Source organism: Balaenoptera borealis, assembly GCF_965194805.1.
Source record: "Balaenoptera borealis genome assembly, chromosome: 12".
Lineage (NCBI taxonomy): Eukaryota > Metazoa > Chordata > Mammalia > Artiodactyla > Balaenopteridae > Balaenoptera > Balaenoptera borealis.
The window spans coordinates 88,330,589-88,350,263 of record NC_138869.1 but is presented as its reverse complement, the minus strand read 5'-3'; the positions used below and the strand labels follow the sequence as shown (position 1 = coordinate 88,350,263).

At 43.7% G+C, this 19,675-nt stretch overlaps 1 protein-coding gene and 1 long non-coding RNA gene across 2 annotated transcripts in view; one reads left to right on the top strand and one right to left on the bottom strand.

Annotated features, from left to right (window-relative positions):
- Positions 1-8,920, top strand: part of BTN1A1 (butyrophilin subfamily 1 member A1) — a 32,688-nt gene extending 23,768 nt beyond the window's left edge. The window contains exons 4-8 of the mRNA XM_082345523.1: positions 1,613-1,894; positions 2,714-2,863; positions 3,359-3,379; positions 3,478-3,504; positions 3,930-8,920. Of these exons, the coding sequence (XP_082201649.1) occupies positions 1,613-1,894; positions 2,714-2,863; positions 3,359-3,379; positions 3,478-3,504; positions 3,930-4,591 (1,142 nt within the window). The 3' untranslated portion in view covers positions 4,592-8,920. The remainder of the gene's footprint in view (positions 1-1,612; positions 1,895-2,713; positions 2,864-3,358; positions 3,380-3,477; positions 3,505-3,929) is intronic.
- Positions 1-19,665, bottom strand: part of LOC309607247 — a 51,825-nt gene extending 32,160 nt beyond the window's left edge. Inside the window, exon 1 of the long non-coding RNA XR_014232326.1 lies at positions 8,920-19,665. This is a non-coding gene — a long non-coding RNA (uncharacterized lncRNA). The remainder of the gene's footprint in view (positions 1-8,919) is intronic.
- Between the last annotated feature and the right edge of the window lie 10 nt (positions 19,666-19,675).

Below are 19,675 nucleotides of genomic sequence, written 5' to 3'. Positions count from 1 at the left end.
GCGGAGCTTTATTTCAATGATGTCCTGCCTTTCTCTCTCAATTATAGCATAAGCATTTCCCCATGTTATTAATTAAATAAGTGTAAGATGTGATGACTGTATAACATTCTCTTCTATTAATAGACCATAATTTGCTTGATCAAAGCCCAGAATTAAGCATTTCAGTTGTGTTTATTTTTCACCATTACATTAAGGCTGTGGTGAGCAACCCCAATGCATACTTTGACGCTGCTTTATGGATTAGTACCCAAAGACCAATTTCCTAAAATCATGGAGCATGGCTGCTTGTTAAGGGTCTTGATCTACCTACAAAAGTTTTTGTTTTTGTTTCCTTCTTCCTTTCAAGCCAAATTTCAGAGTAAAACAACAAGGAAAATGGTATACACTCAGGAGGAAAGTATGCATTGAGGTCTGACTTTCCCACTTGGCATCAAACAAATCTCTTTCTGAGCTATATTCCCTACTGTAAAACTGGGGAAGCACCACCTCTCAAACAAGGTTTTGCAGAAATGAAATAAAATGAGACAATATATGAGAAACTGCTTTGTCAATTCTAAAAGCATTATGTACTTGTAAGATATTATTAGTGTGCCTCGGACTGCCCTACAATGTATAATATACAAGTATATTGTTTTTCATGTATGTAGTCAAATAAAGATAAAGTTTGAAAAATACCTGGGTGAAATCTGGGTCCCTGCCTCATAATAGAGTGCCCCACGTGGCAGCATCATATATAACTCATATTTCCTTTTTAGGGAAGTATCTTAAAGGTTGGTTATACAGCCCTAGAGATTTGGTAGCATAAAGCTGTCATTGTTACCTTTTCTGAGTGATAGACACCTTTGAGAATCTGCTGAGGGTGGTGGCCCTTTTCATGAAAAGAATACACATTTTCATGTACATGCACAACTTGGGATATGGATTTAAACCAATAGTTGTGGATATGTGTTTAAGAACTCTTCTCTGAAGCTTGCTGTTTTTCTGTACTTTGTGGAATTGTAAGAAAATAATTAGGTTGAACAGAAAGGAAAAACAGCTTCATGTTGATTTATGTCAGAATTTAATTGGGGGGGTGGGGGTAGATGAGGTTGAAATCATTTAAGAAAATTCCTGAATCAGTATCACAGGTAAGTGAAACTTAAATTGTCAACTACAATCTCAGTGCAAAGAACCTCCAATCCCCCTTCTCCTCAAGGATACTCCTTCTCTGTTCATCCTTACATTCTCAATCCTAGCCCTTTTCCTACCCAAAGCCTTCTCATGATACTTCCAACCACAGAGCTCTCTCCCATCTCTGGAGCTCCCAGCCTAGACTCACTAACCCACCCCTAAGCCATTGGACTTGCTGTTCCCGCTGACTGGACAAGCACCCCATGTCTGTCCATCAAACTCCTGCCCACAATTCCAACACTAAATCCCAACACAGCACCCCTTTCTGATAAGATGTATTCTTTTATTGATACCTCTGTTTCCTTGTGTAATAAAATATGGAGATGAGTCCCTCTCATCCCCAGTTCCCTGGGGTTTCTCTTTCTCAAACTATGTAGTCCTGTGGTTATAAGGCTCCCAGAGGATGTCCGCTAAAAGAGTAAGTTGCCTCCTTTCTCCATAGCTCTGGGCTCTGATCCTCACATCCACATGGAAGTTCAAGAGAGTGGAAACATCTGGCTGGAGTGTACCTCAGTAGGATGGTACCCAGAGCCCCAGGTACAGTGGCGAACTCCCAAGGGAGAGGAGTTTCCATCCGTGTCAGAGTCCAGGAACCCTGATGAAGAAGGTCTGTTCACCGTGGCAGCTTCAGTGATCATCAGGGACACCTCCATGAAGAATGTATCCTGCTGTATCCGGAATCTCCTTCTCGGCCAAGAGAAAGAAGTAGAGATTTCTATACCAGGTCAATGAAATCAGTGCTAGGTTCCTTTTTGACACAGCTTCAGGGGCACATCACATGGGACCCCTGCCCGGCTGTAACCTCATGGCAGACTTGTCTATTTTCCTCACCTTAAGCTTTCCCCCACCTAAACTCTTGCCCACTGAGCCCCACCAGCCTCACTAGAAGAGTAGAGATTCTGAAGGTATAAATTTTACCTAGATCTCATACAAATTCCAGACTTTCTATCTTGGGAGATATATCTTGGTAGAGAAGCTTTGTCTCTGGGGGGGTCTTATGGATCTAACTAAATTAGTTCTCCTGTTTCCACCCTTGCCTCCCCTTACTCCCCATTCCATGCTAGAGCTCTGTCTAAGTTTCCAGGGTCCTCAGGGAAGCAAATCTTCTCATTATTCCCTACACACTATCTCTGGTTCAGGCAGGAAATTTTCCTTATTCTTTGGTCATTGAGTCCCATTCTGTTGCACTCAGATGTGACATTTACCCTTCCTTATTTACTTCCCTCAACCCCTTGGCTCCCATCCTGCATTGATAGCTAAGGAGAAATTTCCATGAAAACAGGAATTGGTCCATTATATTCTTTATCTCACAGGTCCTGTCCCCAAATGACTCTTGTTCATCTTCATTCCTCTCTTTCTCTGCTGTTACTTAAGACTAAATTTATCTGAAAAGCTCAGAGTGGCATTGGAGGGACTCTTTTGCCATGGGAGGAATGTGAGAGGCCCAGGTCATCCTCTCTTCCACCCCCTTTTGGAATCAGGAGAGGAGCTGGACTTGCTCTGAGTTTCTCAACAAATGTCCTTCTTGGGGATTTTGTTTTAGCTCCCTTCTTCCCAAGGCTGACTCCCTGGATGGTGGCTGTGGCTGTGGTCTTGATGGTCCTAGGACTTCTCACAATTGGGTCCATATTTTTCACTTGGAGACTATACAAGGAAAGATCCAGACAGAAGAGGCATGAATTCAGCTCTAAAGGTAAGTCATAGAATCCCAGTCTTCTTTTTGGGAGTGCTTCCAAGTGGGATTGGATCCAAGTCCTTTAGGATGACTGCCAATGGGAAGATAATTGATTCTAGAATTCTGAAAGTCAGAGGGGATTATAAGGCTCCTGAAGTCAGTGGCACCCAATATGAAGAATAACAGAGGTTTGGGGTACAAGACGAGTCAAAACCAATTCTAAATGAGAGAATAGACCTGATGTTTATTCACTACTCACCTTCAGACTCTATCCTTACTTTTAACTTGGTTTCCCAGTAACGACTAAAGATCTGATCCCAAGCCAGTAGGAACTTCCTGCATATTTCTTAGAAAACAAAACATAATCCTTGTTCTTCATTTATTGATAATGCTTCAACAATCAGGTAGTCATGAAGTAAACAGTTACTCCTTTGTGTGTTTCTTACACCTGTTTTGTCCCCTCCCTCATGCCCACTCTAGAAGGTCACTAAGGTACTTCTGTTTGTTTTCCAGAGAAACTCCTGGAAGAGCTCAGTAAGTTCTATCTTCTTCTAATTATTTCATCCACAAGGTTTTCTCTCTCTTATTATAAAACATGTCAATAACACTGTTTCCCCCCTCCCCCCTTGCAGAATGGAAAAAGGCCACATTGCATGCAGGTCAGTGACTCTAAATATCTCAAGGGCTCCGAGGATCTACCTTGCAGGGAGGGATTCAAAGTCCTACAGTACTTGGAAATAAAAACCACTAACATATTTTAGTGATGAGGATATAGAGGGGATAGACGATGGCAAATGGCCTCAACATTTTCCTTGAGGCACACAGAGGGCCCTTGGAAGATGGCTAGAAGACAAGTCCCCTCTGACAGGGTCCCATGGGGCACTGGGGACAGTCAGTTCATACATCACCCTGTGGTTGTGGATGGAAGAGGGGACTAGAGGCAGCTGAGCAGGCCAGGTAGCTCTCTTCCTGAGGGGACCTGTCAACTGCTAGAGCAGTGTCCCACTTCTTTGGAGAAGAAAGGATAGTTCTTTCAACCTTTACCATTCACTGATGTTCAGACTCACTTTCTCTCTGTCTCTAGTTGATGTGACTCTGGATCCAGATACTGCCCACCCCCACCTCTTTCTGTATGAGAATTCAAAATCTGTCCGATTGGAAGATTCACGTCAGAAACTGCCTGAGAAACCAGAGAGATTTGACTCCTGGCCTTGTGTGTTGGGTCGTGAGGCCTTCACCTCGGGGAGACATTACTGGGAGGTGGAGGTGGGAGACAGGACTGACTGGGCAATCGGGGTGTGTAGGGAGAACGTGATGAAGAAAGGATTTGACCCCATGACTCCCGAGAATGGGTTCTGGGCTGTGGAGTTGTATGGAAATGGGTACTGGGCGCTCACCCCCCTGCGGACCCCTCTCCCATTGGCGGGACCCCCCCGCCGAGTTGGGATCTTCCTGGACTGTGAATCAGGAGACATCTGCTTCTACAACATGACTGATGGATCCCATATCTATACTTTCTCTAATGCCTCTTTCTCAGGCCCCCTCCGGCCCTTCTTCTGCCTGTGGTCCTGTGGTAAAAAGCCCCTGACCATCTGCCCAATCACTGATGGGCTTGAGGGAGTCACAGTAGTTGCTGATCCCAAGGACCTTTCTAAGGACATCCCACTCTCGCCCATGGGGCAGGACTCTGCCTCTGGGGATACAGACACCCTCCATTCTAAACTGATCCCTCCCCAGCCCAGCTAACGGGTACCTTAAGGAATACCCCAGCTCAACCGTTTCCCTTCGCTCTTACCCCCTTCTCTATCATCCCCTGGGGCTTCATCTGCCAGCTGTACCCGGCCCCTGTTTCTTCTGTTGGGTAGGGATTAATTACTCTTGAGAAGGTTGTGTTGCTGCTGATAGAGTGTGGGGTGCAGGACCTTCCTAATCTGTTTCCGTTTCTGTTTCAATATTCAGGGGGCAGAGAGGTGACTCAAACTACTTCTCGCGTTCTCCTGGCCCTTGAGGCCAAAGCCTATAGGAAGGCACTTGAAGCTCAGGGATCGAGATGAGCTTAGGCTGGCCTAGGGTTGTGACAGAAACATCTTGGTGTCCAGAATAGGAATATGTAGAGGAACAGGTTTTAGGCAAGCAGAAAACCCAAAGGATCCTGGGAAGGGAAGATCTGAGGCTGAAATCCCATAAAGGAACTTGGAGGGGAAGTCATGATAGAAGAAAGTGAGGTGAACCCAGGCCAGTGATGGACATCTGGCCTGCCCCTAGAGTTTTAGGGCCTATATGTCAAATTTTTTAAGTCATGTCCTCTGGGGTGGATCTGAGCAATTGGCGAGGAGAGTAAAGAAGAGATGAAATGAGCAGGGCTAAGGGATCAGACAGAATGTTTGATAGAGGAGAGAATTTTAGATAAAATTCAAAGGTTGTGTTCACAGCCATGCCTCGGCCCTGTTCCCCTCTCTGCACCCGCGTTTCTCCCTTGCCTGGGGCTCATCTCAACCTCACTTTGTTGACTCCACAAGTCTCACGTTCTCTTCTTCTTCTTGATCTAGAATCTCTCCATTTCAGAGGCTTTTCCAGGCATCATCGTTCAGTAATATCACCACTTTATCAGCCATTGTCTCAGCCTCAACCCAACATTTGGTTTAAAGCCTCCACCATACCTTTAATTAGCTTCGACCACCACCCACTTCCACACCGCACCACCAATCGCACTCTCCCCACCCAGCTTTCCTACACGCTGCTTCTCCTCAGGGTCCCTGAAGGCTGCATCATTGTGCTCAGCACAGGTGGATTGATCGCAGTTGCCTGTATTTGCATTTTCCTGTATACGTGTGTCTTGTCTTGCCAATAGACTGCAAATTTATCTAGGCTCCCAGCTTTCATTTCCACTGGGTTTTCCAGTTTCCAGGATAGATGTCGCCCATGGTCTTAACCTAATAAATAAGTCTGTCTGATTGCTGAAAACAGCATCTGCACCTTCCTTTCTTTATCCCAACAAGTGGAACTGAAACAAAAACAGAGGAAAGAAACCTGCGTGGGTATGCAGTGAGCCAAAGCAGTGTGGTTCTGTTTATCCAAGACCCATCCCCAGACCTGATGGCAGTGGGCTCACCAGGGAAGGGGCTATTGTCCCAGGATGGTCCAGCTACTTACAATAAGGCCACAGTGCCAATGGCTACCTACCCTTAGCCTCTGGAGGAAATGTTGGGGAAATTTTAGTGGTGATGCCTCATAATTGGAAAAACAAACAAACTTGGGTGATCTTTAAACCGCTGTTCCAGAGGAAAGGGCCTTTGGATTCCTACTTTGAAGGCCCTGATAGTTCAGTGAGATGCCCACTTTTCCCTATGTTGCCCCAAGCAAGGATCAGGAATAGTCCCCCTCACAGAGGGTCTGACCTTAATGCAAATCAAGCAGCTCTGTTGCCCAAAGGGACAGACTGTGAGTCTCCAAAGGTTCACCGAGTGGTGGGAGATCACCTCCTATGTATGCCTCTTGCTGAGAAATTATTAAAATCAGAGCTCTACTCATCAGACAAGAACTCCAAATTATGTTCTTACTAACGTATTATTTCCATTATTGCACCACATTATATTTCTCATGATTAAGCTAAAAACCAACTTTTATAAGTTTTCAGTCTACCTGCTACCCTCATAGAGGACTATGACAAATTAAAACCAAGCATTCTCTCTTAGGTGGAAATTCTGAACACCAGACAGGTCTATTATCATCACATTCAGGATACTTTAAGTGAAATATGACAAGGACAACAATATTCCACCACTCACTTTTCGTGATTGTCGGCTCCACTTAGGTTTTGGTTATGATTTTGGTGTCCCCCTACTGACTTGGGACCTACATAACAATATCTAGATAATCATATGTTCATGGATGTATTGCTAGATTATTTTTAAGTGAATCCACATCCAGGCTTATGAATCAGGAGACCACAGAGGTCTTACTTTGGGAAGGGGTCAAGAAGAAAATGTAATAGATGAGAAGCAACTGTCAACATTAACTCCAACTGCCTCCTTTCACAGATGAGGAAATTGAAGGTAAGAGGAATGAAATGATTTGATTAAAGGCACATAGTATGTGCCCATGCCAGGACCTGAAAGCAGGGGTCCTTGCTATCTTCCACTGAGCAAACCACAGTTGAATAGGAGGATAGATTAAGTTCATCTGGGGACTGGAGCTTCAGAAAATTGTTTAGAGGAATTACCAAGGTGGAACTGAGGGCCGGTACCTGGAGAACCAGATAAAAAGGGCTCCTCCCTCCATTATTTCATGGACCCCCCAGCACCCAAGGTCCTCCTCTCCTTGCCGCTTCTTCAAACCCTACTCACCCCACTCTACACTGTACTCCTGGGAGAAGAACATCTTTTACCCCTGCTTTAAAAGTATTCATTTGTGTTCAAATTGTACTTTTAGAAAGTAAAAAAGTTCAAAAAACAAAGTCCAAACTTCTTTAAAAATACTTGAGAACCTCAAGCAGTTGTTTTGCTAGTTTAATGTACAATGTGTATCCTGAAATGTATATGTAAAATCTCACTCCGAATAGATGGGACTGCCACAGGAACCCTTCTCTGAGAGTAGAAAGAGAAATCGTCATAGGTTTTAATTAGTTCTGCGACTTCCCTCCCCTTCCTATTTCCTCATGATCTTCAAGGAAAATGGTTACCAAACACAGTACTGAGCTGGTAGTAGATTCTTAGGAAACATCTGTGTTCACCCCCCCTCCCAGGTTTTTAGCCTCTTTACATGAGGCACCCTGAGGGAGAACTTATCTGATGAGCCTTGAGGCTTTCTTTCCAGCTGGCACCAGCTACCAGTGCCTGGAAGAAATTAACAGTCTTGGTCGTTCTGGCTTTATTTTCATATCTTCCAAAAGAGAAGAAAGGTGGCCTTGCTGGTGCTTTGCCAAAGCCCGTCTTAATCACCTGAAGCAGAATCGGTGATACTGTGATTTTAGAAGCACCAAAAAGGCCTCTCTTCCACCACTGCAAATAATTAATTGTAGTATTTCCAAGGCCTGATTTTCTTTTTTAATCAGAAACAAAAACCTCTCACCCCACAGCTAAAGATCAGCCCCAAAACGCAAATGCTACTGTAATGATAGTAATAGACTTCATTTCACACACCAAATGCCAACTCTGGTCATCACATGTTTGAAAGGGCCTGCCTCTCTTTAACAGAGATTCTGTGAGATAGTTGAGCTCAGACATTCAAATTAAGAGAAAAATAACTGTACAACTTCTATCATCCCTTATCAACAACAGCTCTTCCGCGCCATCTCTCTGCATATCCCAATTCATCTGTCCCTTCTGCCTCCAGACCCACTCAGGTCTCCTCAAAACTTCTCAAAACCTGAGTCCACTCCCAACTACACGCACATTTACTCTCATTTTAAAATTTAAAATGGAAATAGCCTTTTTCCTTGAATACATATGGAAGTTCATTTTAAAAAATAAAAATGATCAAAATCTCATCACTCAAATATAACCGATGTCAAAATTTGGGTTTATCCTCTCCTTAAAAAAACAAAACAAAACTATATCTCCATGGTTTAGTTCTAAGGACCTAAACTAAATTCTCTTTGAGGAGTGTTCCATACCAATTAGAAACTCTTTGTGGTACAGATCTGGTAGCTTTGCTGGACATAAACAGAGATTTAGGAAAGCCATAAGAATTAATGGAAGATAAAGCGATACACTTGTAGAAAGTGAAAGGCAGAACTGGTCTCAGTTTGATGCCTCCTTCTGAGAACAGTATAACATCCATACAGAAAAGTCCACAAATCCTCAGTGTGCAGCTAGATAATTCGGAACAAGAAGCAAGACACCCGGACACCCTTACACCGGTCCCCAGCGTAACCCCAGCGGGGAGATTTACAACAGAAAGGACAGGAGGGAGGAGTGAGCTAGCACCCGAGAGGGCTGGGCCTCGGCGAGCACCAAACTGAATAAATAGCCTAAAACCTCCCGGAGCAGGTGTCAATTTAAGGCAACTTCAGCAACGTGGGTGCCATTATTTGAACAAGAATTCTGTCGAGAATGGAGAAAAAGTTCCCTTACTCTTGGGTACCCGGGCCTGCGCCGCCACGCCCGCGGCAGCCAGGAATCGAATCCGCTTTCATGCAGAAGAAGCCCCCCGGGGGCCCCGGCAACCTGGCACTTATTCCGCACTTCCATCCAGGGTCGGCGTCCAGGGCAGTTCGCAAACTTGTGGTTTCGCTTTTTAACCGAAGAATTTCCAAATCCTCAGGAAAAAAAAAAAAAAAAGTTGACTAGCGTTCAGGTAAACACGGAAATGAAATTCGAGCGCAATTTGTCGGTAGCTAGTCAGGATGGCCGAGCGGTCTAAGGCGCTGCGTTCAGGTCGCAGTCTCCCCTGGAGACGTGGGTTCGAATCCCACTCCTGACAGCTAGCTTTTTTTAAATTGTTAACGATTGTATGTGTATTACTTACTTACATTCTTCCATGTTCAGCTCGTGGATTCACCCTTTTTTTTTTTTAATAAATTATCCGAAATAAAAAAATTAAAATATTTTAAAAAAAGAAACGATCCGAGCTCTAGAATGAAAGCACTCTGTACCCAGAACACAATTTAAGATCTAGTCATTTTAATCTCATCTCCTTTCACTGTCTCTAGTTGTCTGTCCCTCTCTCTCTCCTTCACATTCAAGGAGTCGAATGAATGTTACTCCTCAATTATCACTGATGTCCACAGGGCCCTTCTTTTGTTTTATTTATTTATGGATTCCTTTTTAATTGCCTTTCAATTTCATTTTTCGTCTCCCACCCCCATAAGAAATCACTGGAAAGATCATCCTTTTCTTTCTTGCTATATGTTTTTGTAGAACATGTATTTTTGGTTTCGGTACATGCGTTTTTAATTTACATAAGTGACGCTGTGTCATATATCTCATTCTATTTTTACTTTGTCCCTTTCGTGCCACAGTTTTTTAATCTGTGTTGCTGTGCGTACCTCTAGACCCCATCTAGAACTATTATTTTTAATTACTGTACAGAGATCTGCAATGTGTGTCCTCACCCAGGGATGACTCCCAGATTAGGTCCAACGCCCTCCCACCACAAGTAAGGGTGCCATCAATGAACATCTTCCTATGTATTCCATTATGAAGCTGTGTAAGATTTTCCGCAGGACTGACTTGCAGGTCATGAGGGTCTGACAGTTTACAAATTTTGCAGTTCAGAACAGCACCCAGGACCCAGGACCCAGGACCCAGGAAGGGAGATTTAGACACACACAAATTCATGTTTAGTGACATCTCCAGAAACATCCCTCAAATTCAATTTTCCTGACGTCCAGCACGCTTATTTTGAGCATTAATACTACAGTTACAAATATTAACCTACAGTGTTTCTATTCTGAACTCAAAACTTGGATAGCGAATATTATTTATACATAATTTATTGCAAAGCCCCCCAAAATCAAAAACCTCAGGTGACTGGAATTTTCTCCTCTCCATTCCTTTTTTAAAAAAGAAATCTAATAACAGTTTACAAAGGCAGAAAATAGGGTGAATCTCTTATGATCATTAATATTTAGAATTGTTCTGCCGGCTCTCTCCTCTAAATTCCTCAGAACTCACAGAAAGGTTCATACATAACACTGAAAGAAAAGTGAATTGGTATGTCTTAGAAAGATGGTCATTAGCAAGGCTAGAAAAGAACAAACAAATGAAGTTTCCCTTTATTGCCTAGGTGACCATATATTGTCCATTTCTGCCCATTTAGGGTCCCCACGTGGGCCCTGGAAACATATGAGAAAGGAGGAAATGGCAAATAGGCACAACTCCTAGGGTAATAGGAGAAGCATTCAGAAGTGCCTGGAGGGTCACTAGGTGGGTCCAACGCTATTCAGGCTACCTGGGCTCTGCCACTTATGAGCTGTATGACCTTCCAGTCAAATGACTTTGTATCCCTTGCCTTGGTGACTTCCTCTTTAAAATGGAGGAAATAATTGAAACTTACCCCATATGTATGCTGTGAGATTGCATGATTTGGTATATACAAAGTGCTTGGCAAATAATAAAGGCCTGATAAATCCCTGGCATAAATGCCTAATAAATCTTTTTGTTGTTGTTGTAATTGAGCACCCGCTGTTTGCCAAGGCCTCTGAACAGGACAGCTGCAGCTCCTACCCCGAGGAATAGACATGTTGGCAGCAAAAGCAGGTATGGAGCAAGTAGATGAGTGTTGCTACCCAGGAAGAAATGGGAAATAAAGACCCTTTTAGCTTTACATCTCCATAGGAGAACCTCAGCAGCCCAGCTAGAGGTCCCACTTAATCCACAACTTGTAAATTCAAGTTCCATCCATACTGCTTTGGTAATGTATGGTCTTTTCAAAAGAAAACATGAAACACTTGAGACTTAGCAACTGTCAAACCAAGTCCAGCTGTGGTCTTCTTGATGCCATAAATCAGCAGTTCCCAGCCTTTTTGGCACCAGGGACTGGTTTCGTGGAAGACAGTTTTTCCAAGGAGGGGGTTGCGGGATGTTTTCGGGATGATTCGAGTGCATTACCTTTATTGTGCACTTTATTTCTATTATTATTACATTGTAATATATAATGAAATAATTATACAACTCACCATAATGCAGAATCAGTGGGAGCCCTGAGCTTGTTTTCACTTGCCACTCACTGATAGGGTTTTGATATGAGTCTGCAAGCAATTGATTTATTACGGTCTCTGTGCAGTCAGACCTCTCTGCTAATGACAATCTGTATTTGCAGCCGTTCCCCAGCGCTAGCATCACCGCCTCAGCTCCACCTAAGACCAACAGGCGTTAGATTCTCATAAGGAGCGCGCAACCTGGACCCCTCACATGGGCAGTTCACAGTAGGGTTCAAGCTCCTATGAGAATCTAATGCCGCTGCTGATCTGACAGGAGGCGGAGCTCAGGCGGTAATGCGAGTGATGGGGAGCAGCTGTAAATACAGATGAAGCTTTGCTTGCTCGCCCGCCACTCACCTCTTGCTGTGCGGCCCAGTTCCTAACAGGCCACGACCGGTACTGGTCCGTGGCCCGGGGGTTGGGGACCCCTGCCACAAATTATGAGGATGCCTATGGGTCTATGGTCATCGCCAGACAAAGAAGAATTTCAAGATCTGCACACCCCATTCTCTAGTTGCTTCCGCTTACCTGAACTGAGCGTCCTCTTTCTCACCTCTAGGCACACACTGTTCCCTTTGCCTGGAGCACCTCTTCCACTTCTCTCTCCAGCCCACTCTCTTGCCTCGATCTTGCCTACATCTCCTCCATGCTCAGTTTGGGTGTCACTTCTTCCATGACGTCTTCCCCACCTCCTTCTATCTCCACCCAGTCTGAGTTAAGTATCAAAGCGTGGCCTACAGTACCCTCCACTCCCAATGGTGTTATATCCCACTCTGCTGTAATTGCTATTGAACTATTTGACGCATCCTCCCACCAGCCTCTTTAGGACGGAACTCATGACCCATGTGAGATTAGCATGGTGCCTGCCACATGATAGGCACGAGGTGGATAAACAAGCATTTGATTGTAACCCATTTCCACTTGTACACGTAAATCATTTTCATGATTGATACATGGAGAGTTAGTTAGGAAGATTTTTAGGCTTTTGGGAGAGATGGTTAGATTCCTCACCTGGAATATTCTATAACTTCAGTAGCCAGCAACACTACCTCACTCGTACAGATCAGGCAATCTATTGAGGGCCACTTGGCTGGAAGCATCCTTGTAAAGGTATTCCTAGAGCCTGATGGAGCAGAAAGGTGAAGGTTAAGGCAGGTTTGGTAACAGGATGAAGGAGTGGTCTAGTGTTGACATCTACACTGGGACACAGCTGGCCTCACCATTTGAGGGAGGTGTGTAATCCGGGCCTGGGAAAAAGGCTTTTTTGAGCAGAAGAAAGGAGAATGTGAAAAAGAGGGTCTGTCTTTTGACGAAATAAAATTTATATTTTAAGGCAGGGCAAGAAAAATTAAACATAATATTCTCTCTCTGTGTTTGTTTGGAGCTCCTCCCTCATGTGCAGTGTGCATTTGCATTACACATTAACCAGAGCACCTCAACGATGGGCGTGACTACTCCACCATAAAGATCGTATTTTCCCTCTTTCTGCTGATGCTAGCGCTGTAACTTCTTAAAAGAATAGCGTTCTTTACCAAATTTGTAGGGGGTCATGGTGACTTGCTGCTCACTTTGTATGTGCTTATATGGACTATGTATAGGCTTGGTGAATTTTATGTAAAATATCAGCATACATATCTGTACATTCTGATGTACTATCCTTTGTCTCAAAAATGTATATGACTGTGCATTCGACTTCGAACAGGTGGAACATTTCTCAGAGTTTTCTGAGAATCTGTCTCCTGGTTATAATCCTCAGTTTAGCTCAAATAAAATCCCCTTTTTTTTCTTCTCAACTTGATTATTAATTGAATTTTCATTGATAGTCTCCATTGCTGTGTGATGCCTATAAAGAAAAGTGGGGAATCAAGCTTCAGAGTGAGTGGAGAAAGTCTCCATAAAAGTAGAATTGTTTCCTGAACTATTCTTCAAAGTGTTGGGACATTTTGTTTCTGCAGATAGAACAGGAGATCATATTTCAACCCTTGACCATCCACATAAACTAATGTGGTCTGAAGGTAAAAGCCAGGTTGGTAGGGACTTTCTGGGCCAGGTGGAGGGGGGCTTGGTCTTGGGAGATGAGTAAGAGGGTAACAGTTACAGTGAACTTCATTTCCCTGGTCTTGAGTTTCTATGTAAAGGGGCCCAGTAATGATTAAAACTCCAGACTTCTTTTCCACCTCTCATGTTTCCTTCCTCTCTCTTAGAGAGTTTGGAAGAAGGCACCTCAGCCCTTCCTGGACTGCTTCTTCAAGTCAGCCTGCATGCTAACAGCTTCAGGTCTGTCTGTTCTAGTGGGCTATCCACTCCGTGGATATGCAATCAAAAGGATGCTTCTCCCTCACAGCTTCTTTTCTGAAATCACGGGGACAAATATTTTTCTCTTTGATTTTCCTTTCCAAAAAACTCTGAGCACAAGACCACCCTTTAAAATAGTTATTTACAACTTGCATTGTATAGTTGGATTTTAGTGGCTGCTATGAATTGAGATGCTGCAAACTTCTCAACAACACATTTATCAGTCATTCCAGAGGTTGATCTTGCTAAAAAAATATTGCCTGTAGATTATGAAAGTGCATCCATTTGGGATTTCCCCAGGAAAAATAATAGAATGACCAGAGATTATGATGTTGCTTATAGTTTAAATCTGGCGACTTTGCCTTCTGCTTTCCCTGGTTCCTCTTTTGTTTGCTGAAAAAACATTACATAAAAATGTAAGAACGTCAAGAAAGCTAGATATTCTTCTGAAAGAAAAACAAATTCATCTTTGTCTCTTCTTTTTCTTTTTTGTAAACGATAAAACTGTCCCCACTCTCAGACTCATATAATACAGTCCCGTGAAACTCCGTAGGGAAAATTTACCTTCAAGATTGATTACATTTTAATCCCCCATACCCTTTTCGAAGGCAGGAAAACCACAAAAGGCCCCGCTGGGATTCGAACCCAGGATCTCCTGTTTACTAGACAGGCGCTTTAACCAGCTAAGCCACGGAGCCAATCCGTCCGCCCACTTCCAAATCGACATAGAAAAGGAATGATCTTAGCTTTTGTTCTGTGCATCTGTTTCCTCGTTATTGAGGTTCACGAGCCCTCCCAGATGGTCTCTCAGACCCTAAAGATGAACCTCTGCTTCGCCCCCAAAGACCTAAGAGACCGCGCAGCCATAGGAAAACTGAGACCCTCCGCGCGGGGGTGGGGTGAGGGAAGCTCTGGCGCGAGCCTGAACCCTCAGGCGGCGCCAGAGGAGTCTTCCAGGAACTGCCAGGAAGGGCAAGAGTTCAGCAGCTGCAGCTTCCTTGGGTGAATTATGACCTGGGGCCCCTGGAGGAGAGGAAATCGGCCACATTTACACCAGAACACTTCCAACACCAAGAACTGGTTCCTGCAGGAAGCAAGCTATGTGTTCTTTAGTTCACGGATTTTAATTAAAATTCCAGCTCTTCCTTACCCCATTTCTTTCCGTAAAATTGGGTTCCACCTGCCTGCTTCTTGCTTAACTAAGTTGCATCTTTAAAAAATTCAAGACTTCATCATCAAAACCTAGTTTGGAAAGAGATAAAGGAGCAGTCTCCTCTCCTCTGCAGCTAGAGGAAGAGAGACGCTTTCTTGTCCGAAAACTTGTCCAAAGGATCTGCTTGACAAGCTGTCAAATTGAAAGCATTCACAAAAATTTCTATATTTTCATGGGGGCTTGTGTATTTGTAACTGTTCCAAATTCATTCTATTCTCTGTGAAATAGAACCGTCCTTAGGCAAAGGGCTTTAGTGGAATTCGGAAGAGTTTACAAGTTGTTGCCATAGCTGTGAAAGTAACTTCCCAAATGAAACCTGTAATTATGATTGGCTGCTTGCTTGAAATCTGTTGCCGTTCTGAAAATGTTGAAATTAACATTTCAGTATTTCTGAACTGTATCAATATTGAAGGATTTCTCTGTCTCACTCTAAACCAGCCATTGGCACTAATCTCTGCCTGCAAACATGATTTGGGGGAGAGGTTAAAAAGCCCATGACTCTGCTAGATTTCTTTTTCATAAAACGATTGAAAGTCTATGAACTCAACACACAGTCTGATTCACTCCATGAAATAAGCACCGATTTCTTTCACAGTATAAGATTAACCATTGTATTATTAATGTGCTTGGAGCCAAGATAATCATAAACAGCAGAGTCACACCTAACATGGCTTTGACCAAACTGTGGTAGACATTCATAAAGACAACAGAGCCAACAATATTTGGTCTGGGTTTTTCCTTTGACTGGCAGCTGTCAAAATTTGCACAGTAATTCTGGGAAGTCAAAGGAGTTTTTTAACAAGCCAGAGACAAGTCTTGGGAGAAAAATTAAGACTCAGAGCAATCACTTCCAGAAATCTGGGTGTGACCTGCAAAGACCATGGAAAGGCCCCTCACAATGGCTCTGTTCCATACAACTGAAATTGGAGAAGGTGCAGATCGTGGTGTCACAGACTGCTGACAGTGGAAATGGCTGGCAGTGCTACTATTTTCCAAATGCTTGGGAGAGAAACTGGAAGAATAGTGCACTGTGACCCAGAGGAGGAGGAGAGTCCACCGCAGTGATGGCTGGTTTTACATGTCAACTTAGTCTATAGAGCCCAGTTATTCAATTAAACATTAATCTAGATGTTGCTGTAAAGGTATTTTTGTACATGTGGTTAACTTCTACAATTAGTTGATGAAAAGTAAAAGAGATTATCCTCAGTAATGTGGGTGGGCCTTATCCAACAAGTTAAAGACTTTAAGAGCAAAATGGAGGTTTTCCTAAGGAAGAAGAAATTCTGTCTCAAGACTGTAGCATCAGCTCCTGCCTGAGATTTTCTAGACTGCTAGCCTACACTACAGATTTCAGGCTTCCCAGTCCCCACAATCACGTAAGTCAACTCCTAGAAATACATGTATATTTTCCTACTGGTTCTGTTTTTTCTGGACTCTCTGTTTCTCTTTCTCTGACTGGAACAACTACTGAAGAAAAAACTGGAAGCTGGAAACTGGAACTCTCAGAAAGAAGACCCAGTAGAAAGATATCTAAAAACAAAATGAAAGCATGCCTCAGCTCATGTCAGAGCATGAGCAGAGAAATCTGAGGCAGCCAAAATAAGCTTTCAAAACCTTCAAAGCAAAACAAAAACAAAAACAAAAAAACCCTCTAAAACAAAGGGAGGTCTTTGCAGACATGAGGAGAGCAGATGTGAACATGGCCTCCAGCTAGCTGGGTTTAAACCCATTTTAGAGGAGCAAGATGGGACCTGTGACTTCCAGGGATACCCTGGAATCTGGCTTTCCCATCCTGGGTATGTGATGAGGATAAAATAGAGTCAAGAGGTACCTCAGTTTGCTTCTGTTGGGCTGCACCCCACAAGCCTGCAAGCCCTGTACTTGCCCCACCTCAAGATGGAAGAAAGAGCTCAGAGTCAGCTACAGAGACATCAGTGGTTTAATGGATGGGGGATCTTACACATCTGAAGCCAGGTCCTGGAGTGACACCCCACCGTGTTCGGTACTTGGCAGTAGCCTTCGCTCCCAGGGGAAGAGGGAGGTTACCAGTTACACAGGGAATTGGCATCAGGTTGGCTCATCGGTTACCAGGGAAACCAGCTGAGGAGCATACCCCTCACCACCCTTTTGATAAGCTGTCTTGGTGGAGATGTTCTGATCTAAAGATTAGAACAATTAGTAGCTGGGTCCCCGGGTGAGTATGTAGGCATTTACTGATTTGGCTCTACAATTAGGAGGGAAGGTCAGTCACGTAAGTAGCGTGTAGGTGAAGCAGGCACTGGTAGAGCAGGGGATGTACAGAGAGCAGAGAACAGCCATCCTGGGTGGCCTAATCATACAGCTTCATTTCTGAAAATTCAGGCGCAATTGTTCATGTTTCCAAACTCCTCTTTAGAACAGAAATCTCTTTTTCTTCTGATGGGGAGGGGATAGTCTGTAAGCTTGGATGGAAAAATAAATTTTTATTTTGACTAACTTTTTACTGAAATTTTGTATTTTCTTCCATTATGAATGTAGGCAACAAAGCACAGTGTATTTCAGTCCTTTTCACTTTTTCACTATTGGCAATCACAAATATTTTCACAGAAAATTACAGTTGTTGCAAATTTCTTAAAATATCATTTATGCTCATTACTGCTTTGAATTATAGTATTTATTAGAACTCCTGCTGGATATTATCATTTGGTGCATTAATAAAGGAGCATAAATATTATAATATAAATTTTTAATAGTTTGATAACATATTTCAATATAATTGTTTTCCCCTTGAAATCTTATGTATTTATCTTTTTAATTTATATTTAAAAGTATTATTCTGTGATGGAGTCCATAACCACCAAAGTTCCTAGGAGTACATAATACCAAATCTGGTCAGAAGACCCCTATTTACTATCTAGGGAGAAATCCCTAACTAGATCTACCTTAATGTTTATGCAGAAACAGGAACATGTACATTTTTCTTAAGGGCTGTTGCAACCTTATGAACTGTAAACAAAGATTTTCTAAACACAATGTGTACATTCTCAATGTCAGGCAGTTTTACTCTGTTTAGTAGCCCTCAACTAATTTTTTTTTTAGGGGGGGGTGAAGTAGAAATGAATAGCTTTATTGCTTTGCCAGGCAAAGGGGGCCACAGAGGGCTAATGCTCTCAAAACTGTGTGTCCCCAGCCCTCAGCTTATTTACGATGCTCACCAGGCATGGAGATAATGATGCCTTCTCAGAAATATAGACAGGCTGAAAGGCACACATAAGAGCCGCTTCCTGAGAAAGCAAACAAATGCTCCTTTTAAAGGTGTCAAATTCTGAAATGAATGTCCTGAGGTAGGAGCAGCATGCGGTGAGGGTGCTTAGCATAGAGTCTTGCTTAAGTAAATATTGGAAATAAAATGTTTTCAACGACCCAAGGAGAGACAAGAAAGAATGTCAAATATATTGTCACCCTACAACGGCTTCCAATTTCCTACACAGTAACAGCCAAAGCCCATACAAGGGTGTACAAGGCCAGAGGTCATCTCCCAGAGGTCTCCTAGCCCTTTCCGCTCAGCACTGGCCTCTTCGACATTGCTGGAACATCCCATGCACGCTCCCACCTCCATGCCTTTGCCCTGGAGATTTCCCCAGTTCCAGGTCGCTCTTTTCCCTGATACCCGTATTTATTGTTCATCACCTTTCCTGCTGGGCTTTTCTATTCTCTTTCCCGTTTGTCTTTTTCCCTCTAAGTGCTTATCACCATTATTTTATTTATTTAGTGCTTTATTATCGTCTTCACTACGTCCATGCAATCTTCTTGAGAGCAAGGATCACCTCTGTTTTCTTCACAGTTGTATTTCCGGTGCCATATTGGTTGAATGAATGAATGCGTGAACGAAGAGATGATACTGGGGCAGAGAATGCCGGGGTCTGTACAGACAGACTGAGAAAGCAGCACAGACGCTAGGGCGCGTGCAGGCGAACTGGCTGCCTGGGGAGTCCACGCGCTGCAGTCTGAGCTAGCCAGGAGGACGGGGCTTTCAGGGCCAGGCGCAGACCCCACAAGGTGGACCGGTTGCCGCCGCCTGGTTTCTGATGAAGGCATGTCCGCCTACGAGCTATTCACGTGTGGGGCCAGTGGCGCAATGGATAACGCGTCTGACTACGGATCAGAAGATTCCAGGTTCGACTCCTGGCTGGCTCGGAAGACGCATCACTGTTTTACTTCTTTCCTCTGCCGCCCACTGAGGAACCCAATGGAGTTAGAAAATCCATTACAAGGTGAAGTTTGCCTGGAAGTCTCACGAGGGAGAAGGCCCCGCTTTTGACCACAGCCAGGGTCATCATTCCTTTGCAGAGGAAATTCCGCGTCCGGCCATGCGGTGGCGCTAGCCAAAGCCAGACTGAGAAATGTGCGTGGGCCCCCTGTCACGCCCAGCCCCACCAAACCATCCCTGCTGAAGGATGGGTTTGAGGTAACCTGGTAAGCAATGAGGAAGAAATTAAGATCCAAAAGTTCAGAATGGGAAGTAATAGCGAAGGGATTGAAGTCTCTTTTGTTCTCCCCCATCCGGTCATTTCCAGAATAAATTATTAAGAATTTCGCTTCAGGTCTGTACGCTGCATGGCCTTGGTTTGCGCATCTAATTGGCCTCTCTGGTTTGGAAGAGTGGTACAAGGCGCACGCGCATATTAATGACGCACAT